A 21,659-nucleotide genomic window follows, 5' to 3' on the forward strand; every position below is an offset into this window, starting at 1 on the left:
CACAATCCGTTATCCGCAGCTTAACATTGAGCAAGGACAGGGGAAGGGAAAGGTTGTCTTGTGATGTAGTCAATAGTGGAAGAGTGCATTGACTCGTTGTCCAACTCTCCAATTGGAAGAGCATTTGGGGACAGTGGTGTAGTAACTAGCTGTGGAACTAGTGGCTGAAGAAATGGCAGACAAAGTCTGGTGTGGAAAACGACTTGTTTCTTAAGCTGATCCAATCATGTTTGGCACCTTTTTCTTGTGGTATCTTTAAGCTGATTGCTCTGGATGTGCTTGTTTTACAGATGGGAGAACAAGGAAGCCTATGCATGTGCAATCCAGAACCTGAGGATGCAGGAAATCGAGAGCAAGGACTGTATGACAGCAGTGAGAGCAGGACTCGGCTCCATTATCCCCTTACAGCTCCTGACAATCCTGACCCCCCTGGAGATGGAGCTGAGGACAAGTGGGCTGCCCTACATCAACCTGGAGTTTCTCAAGGTAACCCTTCCTGCCCTCAGCATTGGCCCCTGTAACATGCCCAACACTCAGAATAGAAGGAACTTTCCTGGTGGGGGTGGGGGCGGGGGGGGGTAAGCAGAGTCTCCTTCAAGCTGAACTGGCTCTAAGGTAACATGTTTGGCAAGGAATGTCAGGATTGACCCACCCTCTGTGGCAGTCTCTAGTCCGGATCCTGAGCCAGGTGGGTTGGAGGTATTCCAGGGCACTGCTGATGACAGCCCATCCTGGCCATGGGCCAAGCTCTTCCCAGTCCTGATGTAGGGTTTGAACCCACACCTTTCTAACTTGGAGGCGAGAGTGCGACCACTGAGCCAGGCTGACACAAAAAGCTGAGGTGGGGCTTGGTTACGAGCCGTGAGGTATTTACAGCTGCAACGTTGAGGAACTGTGATCACAGCCGTGCGTTTGTGCCCATACCCCTCCCCACCCTCGCAGGCGCACACCATGTATCAGGTGGGACTGATGGAGACGGACCAGCACATCGAGTTCTTCTGGACGGCACTGGAAACCTTCACCCAGGAGGAGCTCTGCAAGTTCATCAAGTTCGCCTGCAACCAGGAGCGCATCCCGTTCACCTGCCCCTGCAAAGACGGAGGCCCTGACACGGCCCACGTTCCTCCCTATCCCATGAAGATCGCACCTCCCGATGGGGCTGCAGGTAACCTGGGCGGGGCTCACACACATTCTGGTCGGCGTGTTTGGGGTTAATTAACGTCACAGAAAGCAGACTTGCGCATTCCCTTCATTTCTTTCTCCAGGTTCTGTTTGGTTTGGGTCTTGTGTACACTTAATCTCTTTAGATAGTTTGAGCCAGGCCCTTGGTGTAAATGGGGGGGGAAAAGATTCGAACTGCCCTTTAATTCCTTTGTGGTTATCTTAAATATGTGTCTTCTGATTCCTCAGCTGCAATTCAACCTTAATAATAATAATAATCTTTGCATTTGATATAGCAGCTTATTACGTTGTTAAGGCATCTCAAAGCTCTTCACAGAATATATTTTAGAAGCAGAGTGACTGTGTATTTTGTGGGCAAAACGCGGCAGCCAGTTGCGCACAGCAGCGTCCCACAAACAGTCGTAGATTGAATGACCAAATTATTATTTTTAATGTTTCTCTCCCCACTCCCTCCGGTGTAGGTTCTCCAGATTCCCGCTACGTCCGGGTGGAAACCTGCATGTTTATGATCAAACTCCCTCAGTATTCCTCACTCGACATCATGCTGGAGAAGCTCCGCTACGCCATCCACTACCGGGAGGACCCCCTGAGCGGCTGAACCCGAGCGTGCCCACCACGCCGAATCCAGATCCGTTCAGAACAAGCGCCGATATCCAAACACCTGCTTTGGGGAAGGGGGAGGATGGAGGAGGCGGGGGGTGGGTGGAAGAGGGATAAAAAGGACTTGCGGTGGAAGTGCGGGTGGAATCCGAACTCCGGTCAGGAGCAAAAAAAGGGTTCGTTCCTGAACCCTGTAACTAGAAAGCTGCTTCCGCGCTGGTGCACACCTTTTTGTAAATTTCCATTCCTGTGAATGGACTTGGAAACTGGTTGAATTGTGTTGCTGTCTTGTCGAGCAGCTATCTCAAGATCACATGGTCGGTCGGTCGGTTGTCTGGCTAGAACAGTGTACTTTGCTTTCAAAACACTTTACTCGTGTTTAGGGGGATATAGTTCATTGTAAAACGTGACTGTTTTATATACTCTGTGGTCCTAACTCTAGAGGGAGCAGCAGTTTTATCAAGTCTTCAACTAGAGGAGAGATCACTCGCTTTTTATTCTCTCTCTCTCTCTCTCTCTCTCGTGCGTGCTCACTCCCCGGTTAAAGTTAAACCTCTGCCCTGATTAATGCACATACATGCACCTGCTCGCACACCCTTTCGGCATCTGCACTGCGCCCACGGAATCTAAATGCTCCAGAGTTAATGTGTTCCCATTGGGAAGGGTCTGCTCTGAGGTGGGTTTGTGTGACTCATGCCCCTCTCATCCCCACTCCTCTTCCCCCCCCTCCCCCCCACCAGGGGGGGAAATGAGCTCTTCAGAAGCCAGCCCAGACAACAGGAGCCACTTCCTCAGTTTCACCTCTGGTAACAAAAGCATTACCACAGAAGTTTATCAGAGTGAGCTGTGCTGAATGGGAGTTAATCTTACCCAGCCCCTCTCTTCCTGTTCTGTTTACTGCTGAGTTTTGGTGATGGCCAGCAGTGTAAGCAGAAACTGGGAGTCCAGGCGTTGGAGCTGGGAGCAACATTTATTGGCTATCAAACAGTTACTGAGAGAACCTGTTTACAAGGGACCATAAATGAGCAGGACATGGTGAAAGCTGAGAGTTGGGACTCTTCATTTCAGTGATATTGTGAGACCGTTATCTAGAGAAACGGTGTGTGTTTGGGTGCCACTCGCTGGTTCTGCTCACTGACTCTGTGTATTCTCGCCCTTTCCATTGTCCTTACGGGTCTCTCTCTCCTTTCTTATCCCATCTCTGTCCACCACACCCAGTTCCACACCTAACAAACTGGGACACTGTCCCAGCAGCCAATAATGCCCTGCTCCGCACCAGCAGAGTGTGAGTGAATGAGCTGGTCCCAGGGGAACCTTTCTAATCTGCCTTTCCAGCAAAGAGCTGCCCGCCTTCACATCCAGTGGCACGCCCTGACCCACGGGAGCCTTGCTGCCCTCAGAACTTTATACCAATGTTTTTATGGCTTTTGTTAATCTTACGACTGAAGTGCTGTGATTCGACTAGTTTCTCAAGTTCTTTATTATCACTATTTCTTCGCAGAATATCCTACTGCCCCATGTCTGACGGGAGGGTCGTGCCTTAGAATCGACGGCACCTTAGAATTGGGAGTAAAGTTTCTTTTTTTCCCTCCCTCCTAAACCCTCTTAAGATCTACCAGTGCCATAGGTTCAATAGAGCTTTGGATTCAAGCAAAGCTGGTAGTCATTCTTTACTGCATATCTTATACCCGGCCCATCGCTACATATCTTGTACACGGCTATCACAGTCTGAAAGGAAAAGGGGAACATAAGTAGGAATTTCCTGTCTTTAAACAGCAGTGATTCATTTATCACACATCTAATATCAATAGAACAAACTAAACTTTTTGGGGTGGAGATTATAATCCTATTAGTCTAAAACACTGTTGTGGAACTGGGGAAATCTGATGCAGAACTTGTGCACATTAGCAGAAAACCAGGGCTGAGAGTAGGGCACAAACTTCCCTTTTATACAAGGTGAGAGGAGCAGGAGTAATGCACTAAGTTCCTAATGCCAGGAATGGGATGTATCTCAACCTTTGCGGTGCAGGTTTGACATGGCGTGCACTCAGATCAGGAGGCCTGAGGGTCATGGAGCCTCCAGGAACATATTGTGCAAGTGTAAATTATCCTAGGGTGTAGAGTGCTTTCATTATTTTATTTTTTTTGCTGTGCAATTGTCAGGTGCTCTGCAAGTATACACGTGTGTGAAGGCCCTATTGTAATAACTGAGTGAATGAAGGTTTTGTGTAATTGTAGTTAAGTTATTTGGCACATAAAGAGCAGATTGAGCCACTGTCAGGATCCGTGCTGAAAGTTCATTTTATCAGGAACTAGCACAGTGTATATTGTGTACATATCCACCATCACCCATCCTTTATACTCCTACACAGTGCACACCGACCTCACGTAGGAGAAAGCGCTGGAGCTGAATTTGCTGTAAAATGGCCTTTATATTCACTGTGGGTTTATAAAGCGTGGTGAAACGGGAGCTCGCTTTAACCTCTGCTGTGGCTGACGTTCGCCTCCAATGAATCAGATCCATTAAAAGGGGGAATCAAACTCCAGCTGCTTGACTGCATTATACAGATTGGAAATTAATGTAGTGGCATCTGCAATCCCAAGGAGCATAATCGCACATTATACAATCCCCTGTTGTACTGCTATAGGGTCAATGACACACAAACCTGCGAATTGTGTGATTTTCAGATAAAATGCCGGTCATAAAACATGTCACTCCGATCAAACCATAATATCTGCTGCAACAGGATTGCCCTGGCACGTGAGCAACTTAAACCCCGTTGAAGCGGATTTCGTTTTCTCACATCCTCCAGTTGTGGAGTTTGCGGCTTTTTTTCCCCCAAAAAAACCCTCATATTTGATACAAAGTCCCTGCCTTTCTCCGCGGGGAGCCTGACACTAGCATGGATCCTGCTCTTTGTTTTTGCCTGGTTAGAGTGATGTGGTTGGTGCTGGCTGTGGTCATGTTAACCTGCTGCTACTACACGAGCTCCACTTTACTGAGAGCAAGCGCCCAGATATAAAAAAAAACTTTAAAAAAAAAGGACATATCAACATACAGGTGTTAATGTGCTCTGTACAGTTATTGATGTATATTTATTGCAATTATTTATGAATGCATCTTAAAAAAAGTCATCTGTACTGTTGATCTAGTCTGCATCGGTCCCTAAGGCAGTGATGTATGAATGGGAATTACATTCATATTAAAACAGTTGGACCAGATTCATTCTGAGGTTACTGCTCGTCTTTATTGGGGAGGGTGGGGGGGGGTGGGATACATGCATGATCCCCTCAGGACAAAATACCAAGTTTCCACTTAGTTAAATAGAATTGTTGAAGGGCGACACAAACCCCATAATAATGGCAATCACCGAATCCTGATTTGATTTAACGTCCAGACACTCCCTATAAACACGCCCTGGAAAATAGTTACTGCACTTTATATCTATAAAGCACTTTGAGATGATGGCTCAACAATGCGATGAGGTGCTTTCTGCCACTAAAACATACCAGAACATTGCATCACCTTTGAATGAATCTAACAGTGTCGAGAATGAATTATATTTTGCCCCATTGTTTCTTTGAAAGTAAAGCAGCGTTTGGACTGTTGAGAGTTCCTTTAATTGAGCACATTGTGCAACAGGAACAAGGGATTAATTTAAACCACTTTTTGCCCCTGAATGGAAAGTACCTTTACTGCTGTGTAATCGCTGTTGATTTATAAACCATAAAGTTAAACTAGTGACACTGGGAACTTCTAGATTGTGTAAATGTTTACAGAGGGAATTACCGATCCCCTGAATTGTGTTTTCATTTTCTATTGGTCAAAACCAGAAGTGAATAAAGAGAATTCACCTGCCATGTTTAATGGCTAATCCCGAGAATTCAGAGACCCTGTAACCCTGTGTACGTGTCAGCCCAGCAGTCAGGAGCCTCGGAGTCAGAGGTTGTGGGTTCAAGCTCCAGTTTTTAATCTATTTTTGTTGCTAACCCCATCTTGAATTTACTGCAGTTGGAATCAAGGCATCCGACAGACAATCGTCACATTATTTCTGCACATGTTGGCATCAGACTATTCAGCAAAATCCAGACCAGTCAAAATAAGGTACTTTCACAAATGAATTTACAATTACTGTATGTCTTAACCTCCTTTATTACAGATTTTGTTGATACATTTACAGTTTTAAAATTAAAGATCTCACAGGTTGATAAAATCACAATCAGTTCACTATATGCTGGTGATAACCATGATGCCACGAGATATGTTTTTAGCTATTGAAAGGATACACTGTCCATCACCACCCTCCTGATCAGTCAGTCCACAGTATAAAAGCCTGCACTCACCCCAGCCTCTGCTGCCCTGTAGCTGAACACACTGGGCAGGAGTTTCAGCAATTTAAGATAGAAGGAAATTGAAACAAATAAGATGAAGGATGGGCTGAAGAGAGAATTTGTCATATGAAAGATGTAAATTCTGCACTGATAGATCACTATATTAAAACTAGGTTAACTACACCCTTGGCAGTTCTCTAATTACCATTGAAACCCTAAGCTATATCTCATCTCACCTCCCATCCTCAAGAAACAGTAAAATTGTATAATTGCTACGACATCCATTCACACATTTCTGCCCCCCCTTTCCCCCCAAACACATACACATTCCCTACATTTACCTTTTAACAGACATTCCTCAAGTGGATACACATTACCACTGAAATGCTGACTATTTGGAGCTATCTTCTCCCCTCCACCCTCCCCCACCCCCCCTTAACACTGCACCAAACTCTCCCCACAAAGTTCCTCTGCTCTCCTGTTGGAAGCGAGAGGAATGTGGAGTCAAGAATCCAAAAGAAAAGGAATGAAAATCTTGAGAATGCAAGTGAGATGGCTATTGCAAACATATACCCCGGTCACATTACCCCCATTCATATAGTCCTGGGCTTTGCTTGTAGAGGTTATCATTCACCCAATACCTGTGTTAAGAACAGCCATAAATCATGTATAGACCAGCACCAATATACAAGTCAGTGGCTGGGAAACTTATTTCCAGATAGCAGCCAAGTGCAAAACCTCCTGATCTTGAACAGCAAAAGTCCCTTTTACCAGCTTAAAGCTGAGCCTGTGACCTGTAATGGAAACCACTGAACAGATTAAAAATTAAAGCGAAAAATACACATTATATTCTAAGATATGAGCAGACAAGCAGGAAGAGACAGCAGAATTAGGGATAAGCTTTACAGAACAGATCATAAACTCACCCAGGTCTAGCAGAAGCAGACCTAGATCAAACAAGTCCTGTACAGTTTAGCAAGCAAGTTTCTCAAGGATACTGTAGTTTGAAACGCTCCAACCGCAATGGAAAGAAAAATTATCTATTGTTGGAGGAAGTACAGATAGTTTTAAAATGTCCTAAAGCCTTTTTTCCTGGGTACACTCAGGAGCAGCAGTGGCTGAAGACTAACGCAAGCAAAACTATCAATTACAGAACTGCTAGATTTCCCATCAAGAGACAACTTTCTACGTCTAAAAAAAAGACATCTGTTCAGTCAACTCGTAACAAAACACCATCTCAGTCCCCGCCAAGAATGCAATGTGTGATCAGGAGACATTAAAAGGATGAGTAGTTTTAACAGGAGTTACTGCAACAGTAAGTCAAAAGGGAGACTTTCTAAACAGAAGAAAAAGGACAAATGATATTTATATTCAACATTGAAAGGAAGTTGTACAAAAAACATGCATGTGCTGTACCCAACAGCAGCCAACACTGTCTACGCCACAAAGTGAATATTGGTTACGCAAACAAATTTGCTATTTTTCCGAAAAGGAAATCATGCGTTTCTCAGTAAGACTTATTGAGCCAGGAGTCGCAAGGAGGTTCAGGAAAGAAGCTATAGACAGATTTGGTCCAGATTCTCCCTCCCTTTACTCGAATATTCTGCTCCCCTTTCCCAAATGGATGACTCACCCTCTCACAAAGCCATCCTGAGATTTGCTCTCGTCTCTGATTTTGAGAATCACTTAAACCACTTCTCCGAGCACCTTTACTAGTCCTTACCCCCAACCCCCAGCACACACACAGTTCTAGGCATAGTCATTTTCATCCGAGTGCAAATTGGACTTGATTAATTTCCAAACTGTTACTGGAATTAAATCATTGACCTGTATTTGACGCCCACCATCCCCGCCCCGGAGCTCAGTACAACTGTAAAATCAAGTGCTTTGAAGAAGTGGGCAGAAAAATTTCATCTTTTTAATGACTCATGTGGCAAGGCGACGAGAGAATTCGACAGACATGCAAACTTCTGTTATACATTTCCTTTTCACTTCAAAATGAGTTTTTTTTTTAAAAAAAAGAAACACAGACACTATCACCATGTACACCACACTCAGACAGACATTTTCTTTGCATAGAAAAAATGAACGTCCTGAGTTTTAGCGCTAAATATAATTTAGGAGTTGGACATCAATGCCAATAGCCGAGTGCAGCCTCGCTCCGTCACTCTTCCTCCTTCCCGTCGTTCTCTGGCCTGGGTTTGGGGAGACCTGGCTGTAATGAACAATTGAAGCATTTAATCACACCTCTAACTTTCAGTAGTCTCGAGTTTCACACTGTTACCAGTCCTCTCCATTACATGGCAGCGTAAGCTGTGGGAACTGTGCCCTTGGCAGCAGGTACCGCTCGCCACTGAACAGCTGGACATGCAAAAATTATGTAATCTGCTTAGAATCACGAGCTTCCAACCAGTCAACTCGCCTTTTGTTTTATTAAAAAGGGGTTGAGCAGCTCTCCAAGTGCTGAGTTACAGTCCAGAAAGGGCTCAAGTTTGATACTTGGCTCCATGCTGATCTCTCAGCATGCTCAGATTGAGTTGGGACAGAAGCAAAGAGTATTTTACCCAGTTACGTCAAGTAAAGATCCAGTTTCACTTTGTTTGTACCTTTATCCCTGGGATTCTGTTCCTGGAAGTGCTGGAAAGTGTGTTCCTGGAAGCGCTGGGAAGTACGTTCCTGGTGATTCGAGATCCATCTGTTCTTGCACTAAAAAGCATAAGCTTATTAAGTCACCATTACAAACAACAGCAAACATTTGTAGTGGAATAATTGTCCCACTTGCAATCATTGAACAAGGCTGTTTGTAGATAAATTAGGCAATTGTGTGGCTTTTACCTGGGGTTTGCAAACAACCCATGGAGAGACCAATACTGAAACCAGTCTCTCAGATTACAGACATTGGGTCTGATTTGCAAATTTCTTGATAGATTCCTTAATAAGCAATCTGAATCATTCCTATGGGGAATTCTTCCAGCGACAGGAAGTAATTTAAGTTGACACACAGGAACGCTGCTCCAAAAATAGATCCCATTGGCAGAGTTCCGTGAGTTGACGGAAATTCTAATGGTGTATTGAATCCAGTTAAGAAAGAAAAATTAGAAGACAATTTTCTGTACATGAGGGAAAAGGGAATAGAGGAATAAAGGTGAGAGGAAAAGGAGGGCTGGAGACTCATGAGTATAAACATCAGTATGGAATAGTTAGACAAATGGCTTGTTTCCATGTTGTAATGTTATGTGGAATCATTACCATACTGAACTCTAGACGTTTGGATAATAACAGTAACTTTTCCAGATTAAAAATCAGATGTAATGGAGTTGCAAACAAATATAGAAGCCCCACACGGGCTGTAAAAAGGAACACTGCTGCGTGCAACTTGGCTGTCGCATTTGCCCATAAAAACACACAGCAATGCTAATTTACAGTATATCCTGTTTTGGTACATCCTCTTGATTTGAAAAGCTCTATACCAAATATAAAGATTGCTATTATTTCTGGGTACATACATTTGTTTTGTCTCACACCCACACAGGGGTTTGTGCTATTTCTGAGCTGAAACTAGTTTGTATTGTGCCTGGTGGGTACCGCGTACAGAATGCTGATTTGACTAATTACTTTCAGGAGGAGGCAGCTGTGTTTAGAAACGGTGGTTATATTTGGATCATTTCACCTGGGAAGAAATAGCAAAACCCAAACAACACTGCCTAATAGGCAAGAGGTGGCACAAGAGGGAGGAGCGGAAAGGAACGTAAAAGCACAGCAACATTGTCACTGGAAGCACTCAGAATCCTATTTTAAAACCCACATCAGAAATGTTTTGTTATTAGTAGCTGCAGGTTATTTATGTGAGGGCAACAGAACCAAGCCTGATCTTACTGATGGGCAAGCCTTTAGCCATCTGCCCCCCCTCTCTGGATCTCAATCCCAGAGTCCCTCCGCCTTGCCACACCTTCAAACCTGTCTTAAGACCAACCACATGTTCATCCACCTTCCCCAGCCCCACCCCAGGTTTCCAGGCAGTGCTTTGAGATGTCCACTTGCTGTGAAAGGTACTAAGTATTGATATGGTAGATTTTTGTATAATATATTGGTTCTCATGTCCAACAAACCATCACCTTGATCTGGCAGGATATACATGTGGAAAACTGGGTTTGTATCCGTCCGGAAATAGATCTCCAATGGGATGTGTGGACCCCACTGATGGCTCCAGTGGTTTCCTGGCCCGTCGCCTCAGCTCTGACGCCTCTCTGTTGGGGATCTTGGCTATTCTGGTAGCTGGGAGGAAGCTGTCCTCTGTTAATGATTTCAGGGCCCCCATTGGAGGTCTAAAAGCTGCCGGAGAGGTTCCTGCTTTTACCCTGAACGGTCGAATCACTGAACGTGGCTGGATGTCATCCATTCGAGACAAGTAGCTCAATCCTACATCTCCTGTGGGCACAGAACACAGTAAATTGCTTTGTACAAACATTCAGAGCATACCCACAAATCAGTGGTAAACACACAGAAACCTTTCCCTCTTGAAACTTTTTACTCAAGAGAGTCGTTACATTTTTTTACCCAGAGTTGTTGGGGTCTGGGCAAGGCGGAGGGATTGAGGGACAGTGTTCCAAATTGTTCCCACATAAACTCATGGTATTAGGAGAAATAGGAACAGCTTATTGTTACCCAAACCCAAATATGAAGGGGTCTGCAAGCATGAGGGCGGAGTGTTGGAGGACATTGCTCATGCTGTTGTGTAGCTTTACAGGACAAGTCAATGTCTCCCAACAACAAGATTACATTTGTACAGCGCCTTTCACGTTGGGAGGACATCCCAAGGCGCTGGACAGAGAACAGCATTTCAGACCCAAGCTGGGGTTGGGAGGGGAGGGGAAGTGACCAATGGCATGGTCAAAGAGGAGGGTCTTGAGGAGGGACTTGAAGGAGGCTAAGGAGTGGGCGAGGCGGAGTGACTGGGGGATGGAATTCCAGAGGTTGGGGGCAGAGTGGCTGAAGGCTCTCCCGCCAATGGTGGGGCGGGTGAGTTGGGGGACGTGGAGCAGCCAGAGACGGCTGAGCGGAGGGAACTGGCGGGTTGGTAGGGGGTTAGGTCGCAGAGGTAGGGTGGGGCGAGGCCATGGAGGGCTTTGTATGTGAGGACCAGGATCTTGAACTGGATCCTCTGAAGGATAGGGAGCCAGTGGAGTTGGGCGAGATGGGGTCACGAAGTTTGGTGCGGGAGAGGATATGGGCTGCAGAGTTCTGGATTATCTGCAGCCTGTGGAGGAAGGAGTTGGGAAGGCTGACAAGCAGGGCATTTGCATAGTCGAGCCTGGAGGTAATGAAGGCATGAACAAGAGTTTCAGCCGCCTGAGGGGTGAGGTAGTGGTGGAGTCGAGCAATGTTACGGAGGTGAAGGAAGGCAGAGCGGGTCATGGCTTGAATGTGGGAGAAAAGACAGTTGAGGGTCGAACAAGACACCGAGGTTCCTGACTGACTGGTGAGTTGACGTGTGCAACTATGGAGGTTGGTGCTGCCAGAGCCTGAGGTGCAGAGGCACTGGCGCGAGCCAATCAGGAGCCTCAGTCTTGTTCACATTCAACTGTAGGAAATTTGCCCTCATCCAGGACTTGATATCCGACAGACGGTCTGTCAGGACAGCAGTGGTCCTGGAGTTGAGGGTGGAGGCAGAAAGATAAGAGTTGGGTGTCATCCGCATACAGGAGAGGAAAGGTGAAAACTGGGATGGCAATGATGAGCAGCTCACCATCTTCACCACTGCAACAACCTATCCCTCACAGTAAATCACAGCTATGATAACCAGTCCTTAATCAGTATTAATGTTTGTTGATTACACAGTAGGATACAATACACAGTTGGCTTTTACTCTGTGCACCAGTCAGCAACCATCTGTATTTACCCTGGTGTCTCGATCGTCGAATGGGCACTTCAGGAAGCTCTCTTTTCTCAGCTTTGGGGGCTAAGAGCGCTTGGTTGGGGTTCTGATCCGTTGACCTTGCGGTCAGTGGTCTCAAATCACACTGGTCCTAACAACAGAGAAAACGGGGTCAGGAATGTTGTCCAAAGCAAGCTGAGTCCCTCTGAACAATAAGTGACCTGTGGCAGCACCCAAATTCTTTCCACCAAATATCCAAATTAGAGGTAAATCAGACAACGTGATCATGAAGAAAATCAGGTGCACACAACAACAACAGGATTACATTTCTATGGTGCCTTTCACGTCGGAAGGACCCGCAGACTTCATTTGGAAGCCCACTGTCCAATAGTAACCCGATAAAAGCTTGTGATCAAACCATCCCTTGTGGACTCTGAAGGGTCAATTGCCCGAGACCACAGAGAGCAGCAGCGCCTGGGCCACAAACTGGTTTGGGAATTACATAGGATTCTCGTTACCTGGTGATGGTACAGGACATCTTCTTCCAGGGGAATGCCACAGAACTCGCAGGGAATCATGACGTCCCCATCTCCCAAGTTCACAATCTGCCCACACGGTGGCACCGGGTAGTCTTGAGGGAAGCATTCAGGCTCCACGGTCTGGCGATTGGAGAAAATGTCACTCCTTCTGGGAAGTGAGATTGGTGGGGAAGGCGTGGCAGTCTTACTGAATGATACCAAGGCACTCAGTGGGTTACAGCCTGTCTGTTAGAAACAGAGAATTAGTCAATTCCAACAAGGGACGTTCAGTGAGAGGACTTTCAATACTGAGGACTCCCACTGCAAACAGATCTATTTAGACAACATTTTCCTTCCATGAAGAACACACATGTTGGGGTGCTGGTTCACTGCCTTTAGATTCAGTAAAGCACAGCACTGCTTATCCACGCACTTGCTTAAACACATTGCACTCTGATCGTGAAATGGAATTCCCGAAATTACAGTCTCCGGAGTTTGTGTTGAGAGTCACAAACCATGTGCACAGTCTGGGCACCCCCCACACTTAACCGAGGATCTACCTTTTAGGGAATCAAGGCACTGATTAAACCAGAAAAGTACCTGGTGAAGAATGAGCTCTTCTTCAGGGAAAAGGTCTTCACAGAACTCGCAAGGCAACATCGTGGCATCATCTGAAGAGGAAGGTTTTGTTACCAAAGAGAAATGCACATTGCTTCTGAGAAGCACATAGAGAACTCACTCACCCCCATCCTCACTTCACTATCTCCATTTGAATCTAGACCAGATTTACAGGGTAACAAGTCTCCTCTCCGCGGCTGTTTGTGGGACATTACTGTTCGCAATTGTGCTGCTGGGTCTGCCTATAAATATACAGTCACTCGATTTCACAGTATATCCTGTGAAGCACTTTGAGACGTCCTTCCGATATAAGGCGTTCTTACCAAATGCAGGGAATATTAAATGCAAGGTGTTTAACTGCAGTTAAGAAACAGTTAAGCAGTGGCCAGACAACACATAAAATGACTAACTTGTTTTCTCCTCTTGGACGTTTGCAGTTGGAGGGAAAACATGAGACGCTGAATGGCTTTCGAACCAGCCCTTGACGTCCTGTAGTTGTGTAGGGTACACACAGTCCGGCTGAAGGTCCTCCCAGTGCGGCCAATCTCCTTCTCCGCCTCCACCGTGCTCATTCTGCAGACTCAGGGCGAGCAGGTAATCCAGGTTAGAGTTGGCGTCCATATGGTCTGGACCAGCAGGGTCTGCCATCCGGGTCCTCTCAGTCCTCACCATGCTGGCTGTGTGCAGAGCACAAAAAATTAAACTCAGGGTAAAGGCAACTGAATGCTTTTTATTGGGGTCTGCGTGTCAGGGCCCTTCCTCAGTGAGAGCAAGGCTAGGAGGTGATGGGTGATCTGATCAAAGTCCTCCGTTTATTATTGTTCTGTAACTTGGGCCAGGAAGACTAAGGGAGCATCTCAGGTTCATTCACACTTTCTTCAGCCTCATCAACATTCCTCACCTTCCATATTCCTCTCTGAAGGGGAAGATGCCATACTGCTCCATGCACACTCAGCACCTCAAGCTGTGGCTATACCACTTGACTGCTATGTTTAAACAAGCAATAAATGGGATCTAACGTAGCTCAAGTCAGTAGATGAGCAATTGAAGTACCCAAGTTCATCCCCCAAGTTGTCCAAAAGTCAAGCTTCTCTCCTAGCCCAGCTCTGATGCACCTTCCTGTGGTAGGAGGCTGAAAGCAGATTGCTTGACTACTCGCTGAGCATGGAATAGCGTAGAGCAATAATGCCAATAATTCTCAGTTTAATTACCATGAAATAAGAAGGGCATCTCTCCCAGTTTCCTGGCCAATAATCCCTCAAATAAAATTGGTCATTAACTTCTGTTTAACCCGTGACCCAGTGAGGTGAACTTTGCATTTGACCAATTACATTTCCAGCCCACCCTCAATCAAAAGCAACAATCTCATTTCAACCATACAAAGTTAGTTACCTTGATTCGGATCTCTAACTCTTGGTAGTACATTCCTTCTCATGAAAATCCCCGTCTCCCTGTTCCCATGAAATTTGGTTTCCAGGGGTCTGGAGAGTCTCGGCCATGATCGAATGTAGTTTTCCTCAGTTCTCAGGAGGCTTCTGTACGGCTGGTTTTCAAACCAGGTCCCCAGGTTGTCTTCAAAGTGGTAATCTGGCCTCGGCCGGACTTGGTTGTTGTTTCTCTCCTCTTGGCCGCACGTGATGGGGTGCGCGTTGAGATCTTTGATCATGACATTACGTCCGCAAGTTGTACAGGGCTCGGTCCTTGATCCGCAGTAATCGTCATGCTCTTCAGACTTGTTGAACGCAAGTTCCAGCTCACAGTACTGGCATTTAATCAGTCGTAGAGGGCATTCTGTACTCTACAAATAAAGCATTCAATATTTAGGCAATACATTGCTACCCCCATTTTCTCCCCTCCGCCTCTCCCGATGGCATAGTACAGCTCCAGAGGGAATTCTAAACTGTAGGCTATGTGGCCTAGTTCTGAACCAGTGCACCCCAAACTTATTCCTCATGTTTAGATATCTCCAAACCCCAAATACAAACCCAAGCTCTCGTTATCCTGACTCTGTTAAATTTCTCATATATCCCTGTCATCTACAGCCATTGCACTCCTACCTCTCTTCCCCCTTTCAAACATCCTTCTGTCTCTAAATTCTTCCCACTACTTGCTTGGTATCACCACACCCACTGCTAAGCGCTTGGTGATGTTCTCTCGACAAAGGGCGTTATATTGGGGAGGAATTAGAAAGGGGTACATACTCACCATGTGTTTCTCCAATAGATTTTTCTCTACTTTCATACTGCACTTACAATCAACCTGCAATACACAATATATGATTTGTAGTTTAGACTGAATATTGCACTGAATGTTATACTACTTTGCTTCAACAAAGTGACTAATTCAGCAAGAGGAAGGTATCTTGTGATATAAATAGAGCTTTAGGCACATTGCCCAGTTACGTTGAGACAATTGTATTTATTTCTGTAGCTACCTGGGGAACAGCAACATTTTTACTATGAAGCATATTGTTAAAATACCTAAAATACCACACAATGTGCCATTGGACGCTAAGATTTTTGAATCACAGAGAAACAGGAAAAAAATGTACAATAACCATACGCTTCCAGGAGTTAATAGGTAGTTCAGTTTGTCCAAAAACAAGTCATGTCTTTCTCCTGGGGAATAATCAAAATCAAAGATCATTGAAATAACTAACTGGTTGGGCAAGGTTACACGAACATGACTAATTTGGTGGAGGAACAAGGAGACATTTGTGCAGTGGTTTTAAACCCACATCACCAGGACACAACACACTCTGGGACTGTTATACTCGGGAAGAAATTCTGGGTGGCTAGAAGAATGCAATTCATTTTAAAGCCATCAAAAATGTTCATTTTTCTTTCTAAATACTTACAGATTACAGAGGCAAGGTTATTACACATTTATATTCTGTCCCAAACTGTACATTTAGTCATTTCCAAGACATTAATGCTTCTTTAAGCCTGATCCTGGCACTCACCCAAGTGAAAGAGCATATTTTTCTGGTGCTTATTTAGGTCAGCTTTCACAGTGCAACATCTCTTCACACTCTTGACAAGATGGCCTTCACACAGAGGACTAAGCATAGTGCAGAGTTAAATGTAAAGAACTAATCTGAGGTTCCCTACTGAGAATTCTACAAATGACATGAGACAAATGGTTAAGTACCCTGGGATTCAACCCCAGTGGTCTTACCAGTGCATGCTCCATTTCAAAGTGCTCCTCCATCTCGGATTTGGGGAACGGTTCATGGCAGTACCCGCAGAGATCGATGTTCCTTTGGCAGTGAATTTCGTGGATGGTGAAATTTGTCGCAGGAATGTCTCGCTTACTGAAAGCAGAAGAACATAGATACACAGAACTGACTGACTGAGAAGACTGCCCACTGTTCATGCCACAAAGTAACCCACAACAAAACCTGCCCAAAGAGGAAAACAATGCAATCAGTAGCCTCTTACAAACCACAGGCAGTCCCCAATGTGCATTATTTCCCAATGTATGATAGAACAAAGCAATTAACGAGTGGATTTCTCTACGGTTTAGTAGATAAAGGCACAATGTAATATGCCATACAAACCACAAACCTGAAGGACCAAATCCTAATCCAGGAAAATTAGCTGATCTTATTGGCAGACTTAACAATGGCATTAGGAAAGGAGAGGAAATTAGTCAGGGTTCCTACTCTAGATCAGTACCAGTGAGCCACACTGGAAAAAGAATGTATGTTGACATCAAATAAAGATCAATCAGGTTCTACCTATGGCTGTCAAAATGTAAGTTTCATGGCTTACTGGGCAACCCCACTACAATGGGCCCATAACACTGGTGCCCTTGTGTCACATCAGGACTTTGACTGTAATAGTCTAGGATGCCATGAAAGTGGGAGGGGATGGGGGGTGGGGGTAAGGGGAGTGCTATATTGTCAAAAGGAGCTGTCCTTTGAATGAGACATTAAACCAAGGTCCCATCTGGTGTGCTACAGTGTAGTGGAGTAGAGACCTGTAGCTGTAACAAACACCCTTTGAATAATTGAAACACTATTTGAACATAAACGTTTTTCTCAGCGTCAGGCAAACGATCCTCCAGATATATTGGTCATTCACCTTATATAATCATAGAATTATACAGCACAGAAGGCCACATGGCCCTTCGTGTCTGTGCCGACTCTTTTAAAAGAGTTATCCAAATCAATCCCACTCCCCCGCTTTCTCCCCATAGCCCTTATGGGATCTTACCAGCACAAATAGCTGTCAATGTGCCTAAAAAAATCAGCCACTACATTTTGAGAGGTTTCAATTTTTTTTCACGTTTCAATGTATAAGACATGATTAAATGCAAGTTCTTTCTTCTCTTTATCAGATTGGTATCCAAGCGCCCATCCCTTGCTGGCAGCGATGATTCAGAGATTTGATCTGTGCCTCCCTCCTCCTGTCAGCATGACTCACACATAAGCTTCCCCAAGCCGCCAGACAACTTCACGCAACTGAAACCAAATGCCTAGAGGCAGAACTTGAGTAGTATATCTACATCAGTCTCTTACCAGTTGGTGCAAAGCCGTGTATCCTCAGCCTGGCTTTCAGACATCTTCACACGTCTTCAAAACCTTTAAAATAAAACACGAAATGAAGAATTTGTCTTTTGAATGTCGATGTAGGTAAGGGTGTAAGCCTCTACCACACTGCACAGTAATCCCCGCAGTAATAAATCATGGGAAAGGTATGGGTTGAGCTCATCAGACACTACTATCAGGGCTACTGTCAGCTGCCACTAAGGGAAGTTCAATGTCTGCAAACTCAACAGGCCCTGTTGGCACTATTCCAAGAACACTGACTCTAGTATATTGAATGTATACTGCAGTTTATATTCCTGGATCCTCTCAAACACTCAATACTGACACAAGCTGACTAAGCACTGCCCTTTAACAAAGGGCCAGAAGAGGGGCGAGGAATAATTTAGCCAATGTCCTTACTCTGATCTATTGATCCCCACTGGAAAGTGGATGGCAGGTACGGATAATGATTGGTAGCTCATAGTGAATGAGTGTGATATCAGTAAATACAAAATTATATTTGTATTGCGCCTTTCACATCGGGAAGATGTCCCAAGTAAAGGGTTACAGGTGTGAGGAACAAGTAACTATAAAGGGTTTCAAGGGAAATTAAACAAGTATTTATAAAGTAAAATGATTCAGGCTTATTGGATGATAAGATGGATGTGCCCTTAAAATATTTTGAAGTTTAGATCGGTAGCTAGGTGCCTGACAAAATGACTCTGTTACTCTGCAGCAACAGTCAATGGAAGGGAAAATTGGAGGGGGGTGGGTGGGGGGACTTGCATTTTAAAAACATTGCTGAGAACAGTGGAACCCACTTGGTTCAGTCTAGTTTGCTACCACATTAAGAGGTTCCTATCTGATTCTAAACCGACCGGTGAAACAGAAAAATGTGGAGCTTCAGGTTAGAAAGTTCAACTGGGACGTGCTGCATTCTCAGCAGCGGTTCTGATTACAGGAAGTTGGTAAGTGTCAGTTTGGCTCCATTGGTAGCACTCTCATCTCCAAGACTAAAGGTTGAATTCAATCCCCACTTTGAGACTTTAAACTCAGTGAGGGCCAATTCTCCAATGTAGTGCTGGGGAACACAACTTTCTCAAAGGAACCATCCGTCGGATTGATAATTGACTTAATGGCCATTTCTGGGACCTTGCTGTTCTCAGAGTGGCTGCCACATTTGACATCAAAAACTACAATTGACAGTAATTCCCTATCAAGTGCTTTTGAGACATTTTGACATTATAGGTGTGATATCCAATGCAAGTTATTATAATTCCTCTTATTGTTACTTGGAAGGGAAATTATCTTTGCATAAAGTAAAATAGAAGAAACCGAAACTAGAGCAACTGGTTTGTGCCAATGTTTGTACTCCACACAAGCTCACTTAATGTATAACCAGACAGCCAAACTGCCTGGTTCCATGCCATAACATTTGATGCAATTCTATATTAAAATGTACAGGTTTATAAATATCCCTTTTGCAGGCCTCTTCGGTTCAGCCCTACTTTTGAACCAATTGCTACCAATACAATGGGTCTATTTTAATGACCAATCTCACAAAGTTCTTACTTTTTCTAATAATTATGTGGCAGACTTTCAAGAGTGTATTCAATATGACAACAAGGAACAGTGATAAAATCTACAGTGAAGGAATCCCTTTAGCCAGGTTCCTACTCCACTGTTCAGCAGCTGAACAGAAAAAACACAAATTGGTTATATAATTAGGATTTTTTAAACATAAAATTCATGAGAAGCTTCAACACGAACATTTTTCAGCTGAAACATAGTAACTACTGGGAGCAAGGCAGCAATCTCACAAACAACCCATACAATTAGACACGGCAAAGCTTCCTTTTTATACAGTTCTCCATCAGTTTCACTCCTCCCCTCCCGAATGTAAAAGGCAACGATTGTGTATTGTGGAGTCCCGTAGCGTGGTGGTTAGCGTGCTTGCCCGACAAGCGAGAGGACCCGAGTTCGATTCCCGGGCAGGACGAAACCTTAGGCAACTTTCCTTACTCCACACTCCTCTGTTTAACCAGCAGTAAGTAAGTAGGAACCCGGTCGTCAAGTCGACTGCTTGGGAAATGGCTTTCCTGGGGTACCAAACCCTCAGCGCCGAGAGACNAAAAAAATTGGTAACTCAACCCGCGGCCGCGCACAAATCGACTGCCGCGTTTCGCCCGCAAGGTACGGACGGGGCGGTCAGGACGCAGCCCGGGGAGGCGCTTGGAGACATCTCGAGGCCGCGACCGGGCGCCGGGTCAAATGCAAGGGCTGTTGTTACGGACGGAAAGGTTTGCACAGAGAGAGAGAGAGAGAGAGAGAGAGAGAGCGAGACGGAAAAAAAGTTTCCGGGTGGGGGGGGGGGGGGGGGGGGAAGAGAGAGGATTTAAAAACAAGTGGCTGCTCCACCCATGATGTCATGGGCTGACCCCGATTAAAAGGGGTCGCCATTGACATCACGTTAAAGCAACATCCACTGGACAAAGAGGTGGTTTGGGGAGGGGGGAGAGAGAGAGAGAGGGAGAGAGAGAGGGGGGGTTTGCGACGTTTATGGAGTGAGGCGTTCACCAAATTAAAACCGTGTTAAGATTCCTCGAAAAGGGCTGAGGCAGAGTTTTGAGGCGAGAGAAAGAGAGAGAGAGAGAGAGAGAAAAGGTGGTGGGAGGAGGAGGGTTTCGCTTTCACTTTCAACCGGGCCCGTGACTGACATTTCCCGAAGGGGGGGGGGGAGAGGGAGGGGGGGAGAAGAAACCGGGAGGGAAGGAAAGCCCCCACTCACGGGAGGGAAGGGGGAGGGAGTGAGTGAGGGAGTGAGAGAGTGAGGGAAAGAGAGAGAGAGGAGGGAGAGAGCGCTAATTTTTTTGTGGTTTAAACCGGAGTGAAGGTTTTTGTTTTGTGGTCGTCGCGGTCGGTGTTGATTTTTTTTTGAAAAAAAAACCGCCTCTCGGTGTGGGCTCCAAAGAACGGCGCGAGAGGCCCCGGAGGGAGGGAGGGCGGGAGGGAGGGCGCGCGCGCGCGACCGCCCCCCAACTGTCACCCGTCCCGACTCCCCTCACCCTCCTCACCGTCGTCGTCGTCGTCTTTATTTTTCTCCTTCTTCTTCTTCTTCTCCCCCTCCCCTTTTTCCCGGGCGATCGACGACGACGAGGAGGAAGAGGGTGGGGACGGGGGGGGGGGGGAATGGTAACCGTCTGCGCGGTGGGTGACGAGACGCCGAACAGAGAGAGCAAGACGACCGCCCCCTCCCCCCACCACCACCACCGGCTCCGTGTTTACTCACCTCAGCAACGCCGCGCCGGAAGTGCCCTCCCACCTCCTCCCGCCCATTGGCCCCGTCCCCCTTCGTCATTTCCCGTCCCGCGTTGGTTGTTGGACACGTCAATCAAACTGCGGAGCCGGCCCCTCCCCCCTCCTCCCCCCCCCACTCCTCTCACCCACTAAACTAACCCAGTCACCACTTCGACAGTCAAATAATAATAATAATAATAATCCTTGCATTTGATATAGCGCTTTTCACGTCGGGAGGACGTCCCAAAGCGCTTCACAGAACACACTGTAAAGTGAATTGACTGTATATTTGTGGGCGAACGCGGCAGCCAATTGCGCACAGCAATGTCCCACAAACAGTCGTAGATTGAAAATGACCAATTTATTATTGTTGTGGTTTTGGAGGGATTATTATTAGGCTCTGTGTGGAGTAAGGAAACTTGCCCGAGGTTTCGCCCTCTGCCTGGAATTGAACTCAGGTCTCTCGCTTGCAAAGCGAGTGCTCTAACCACTGAATTACAGGACTCCACATCCCGTGAAGCACTTTGACATGGTCTTGGCCAATGTGTTACGGTGCTGCGATAATAATAATAATAATAATCATCATCCTTGTGTCTCGCAGATGATCTCAGGCGTTGCAGAAAAATGTAGCCACTGTGCGCTTTGTCGGCACTATCAAATGCGAGGATGACGATTTATTTATTATTATTATTATTATTATAATTAC

At 45.7% G+C, this 21,659-nt stretch overlaps 2 protein-coding genes across 4 annotated transcripts in view; one reads left to right on the forward strand and one right to left on the reverse strand.

Moving 5' to 3' along the window:
- LOC103184058 (probable E3 ubiquitin-protein ligase HECTD4) overlaps positions 1-5,004 on the forward strand; it is a 91,750-nt gene extending 86,746 nt beyond the window's left edge. The window contains 3 exon segments of the mRNA XM_042337386.1: positions 291-486; positions 943-1,165; positions 1,644-5,004. Coding sequence (XP_042193320.1) covers positions 291-486; positions 943-1,165; positions 1,644-1,780 — 556 coding nt within the window. The 3' untranslated portion in view covers positions 1,781-5,004.
- Positions 5,005-5,904: 900 nt separating this feature from the next.
- Positions 5,905-20,999, reverse strand: trafd1 (TRAF-type zinc finger domain containing 1). 3 transcript variants are annotated; one of them, XM_007901900.2, is made up of 12 exons: positions 20,946-20,999; positions 17,648-17,710; positions 16,303-16,438; positions 15,331-15,384; positions 14,518-14,923; positions 13,536-13,802; positions 13,108-13,178; positions 12,508-12,753; positions 12,014-12,140; positions 10,230-10,542; positions 8,721-8,820; positions 5,905-8,329 (listed from the first exon to the last, which is right to left on the reverse strand). In XM_007901900.2, exons 2-12 carry the CDS (start codon positions 17,689-17,691, stop codon positions 8,279-8,281), a joined length of 1,815 nt encoding a protein of 604 aa, XP_007900091.1. In that variant the 5' UTR covers positions 17,692-17,710; positions 20,946-20,999; the 3' UTR covers positions 5,905-8,278. The 3 variants fall into 3 exon arrangements, with proteins under 3 accessions (XP_007900091.1, XP_042193415.1, XP_007900092.1); XM_042337481.1 differs by lacking the exon at positions 20,946-20,999 and adding an exon at positions 20,731-20,757; XM_007901901.2 differs by lacking the exon at positions 20,946-20,999 and adding an exon at positions 19,229-19,330.
- Positions 21,000-21,659: the final 660 nt, after the last annotated feature.

The sequence above is a fragment of the Callorhinchus milii genome, unplaced genomic scaffold (assembly GCF_018977255.1).
Source record: "Callorhinchus milii isolate IMCB2004 unplaced genomic scaffold, IMCB_Cmil_1.0 Scaffold8, whole genome shotgun sequence".
Taxonomy (NCBI): Eukaryota; Metazoa; Chordata; class Chondrichthyes; order Chimaeriformes; family Callorhinchidae; genus Callorhinchus; species Callorhinchus milii.

Coding starts and splice junctions, on each gene's coding strand:
- trafd1 (XM_007901900.2), bottom strand. CDS start 17,691: ATGTCTGAAAGCCAGGCTGAGGATACACGGCTTTGCACCAACTG. Junction 13,179..13,535: donor CGTCCAAGAGGAGAAAACAA/GTTAGTCATTTT, acceptor CTTCCTCTTCAG/ATGATGCCACGATGTTGCCT. Junction 10,543..12,013: donor TCGACGATCGAGACACCAGG/GTAAATACAGAT, acceptor CTGTGCCCACAG/GAGATGTAGGATTGAGCTAC.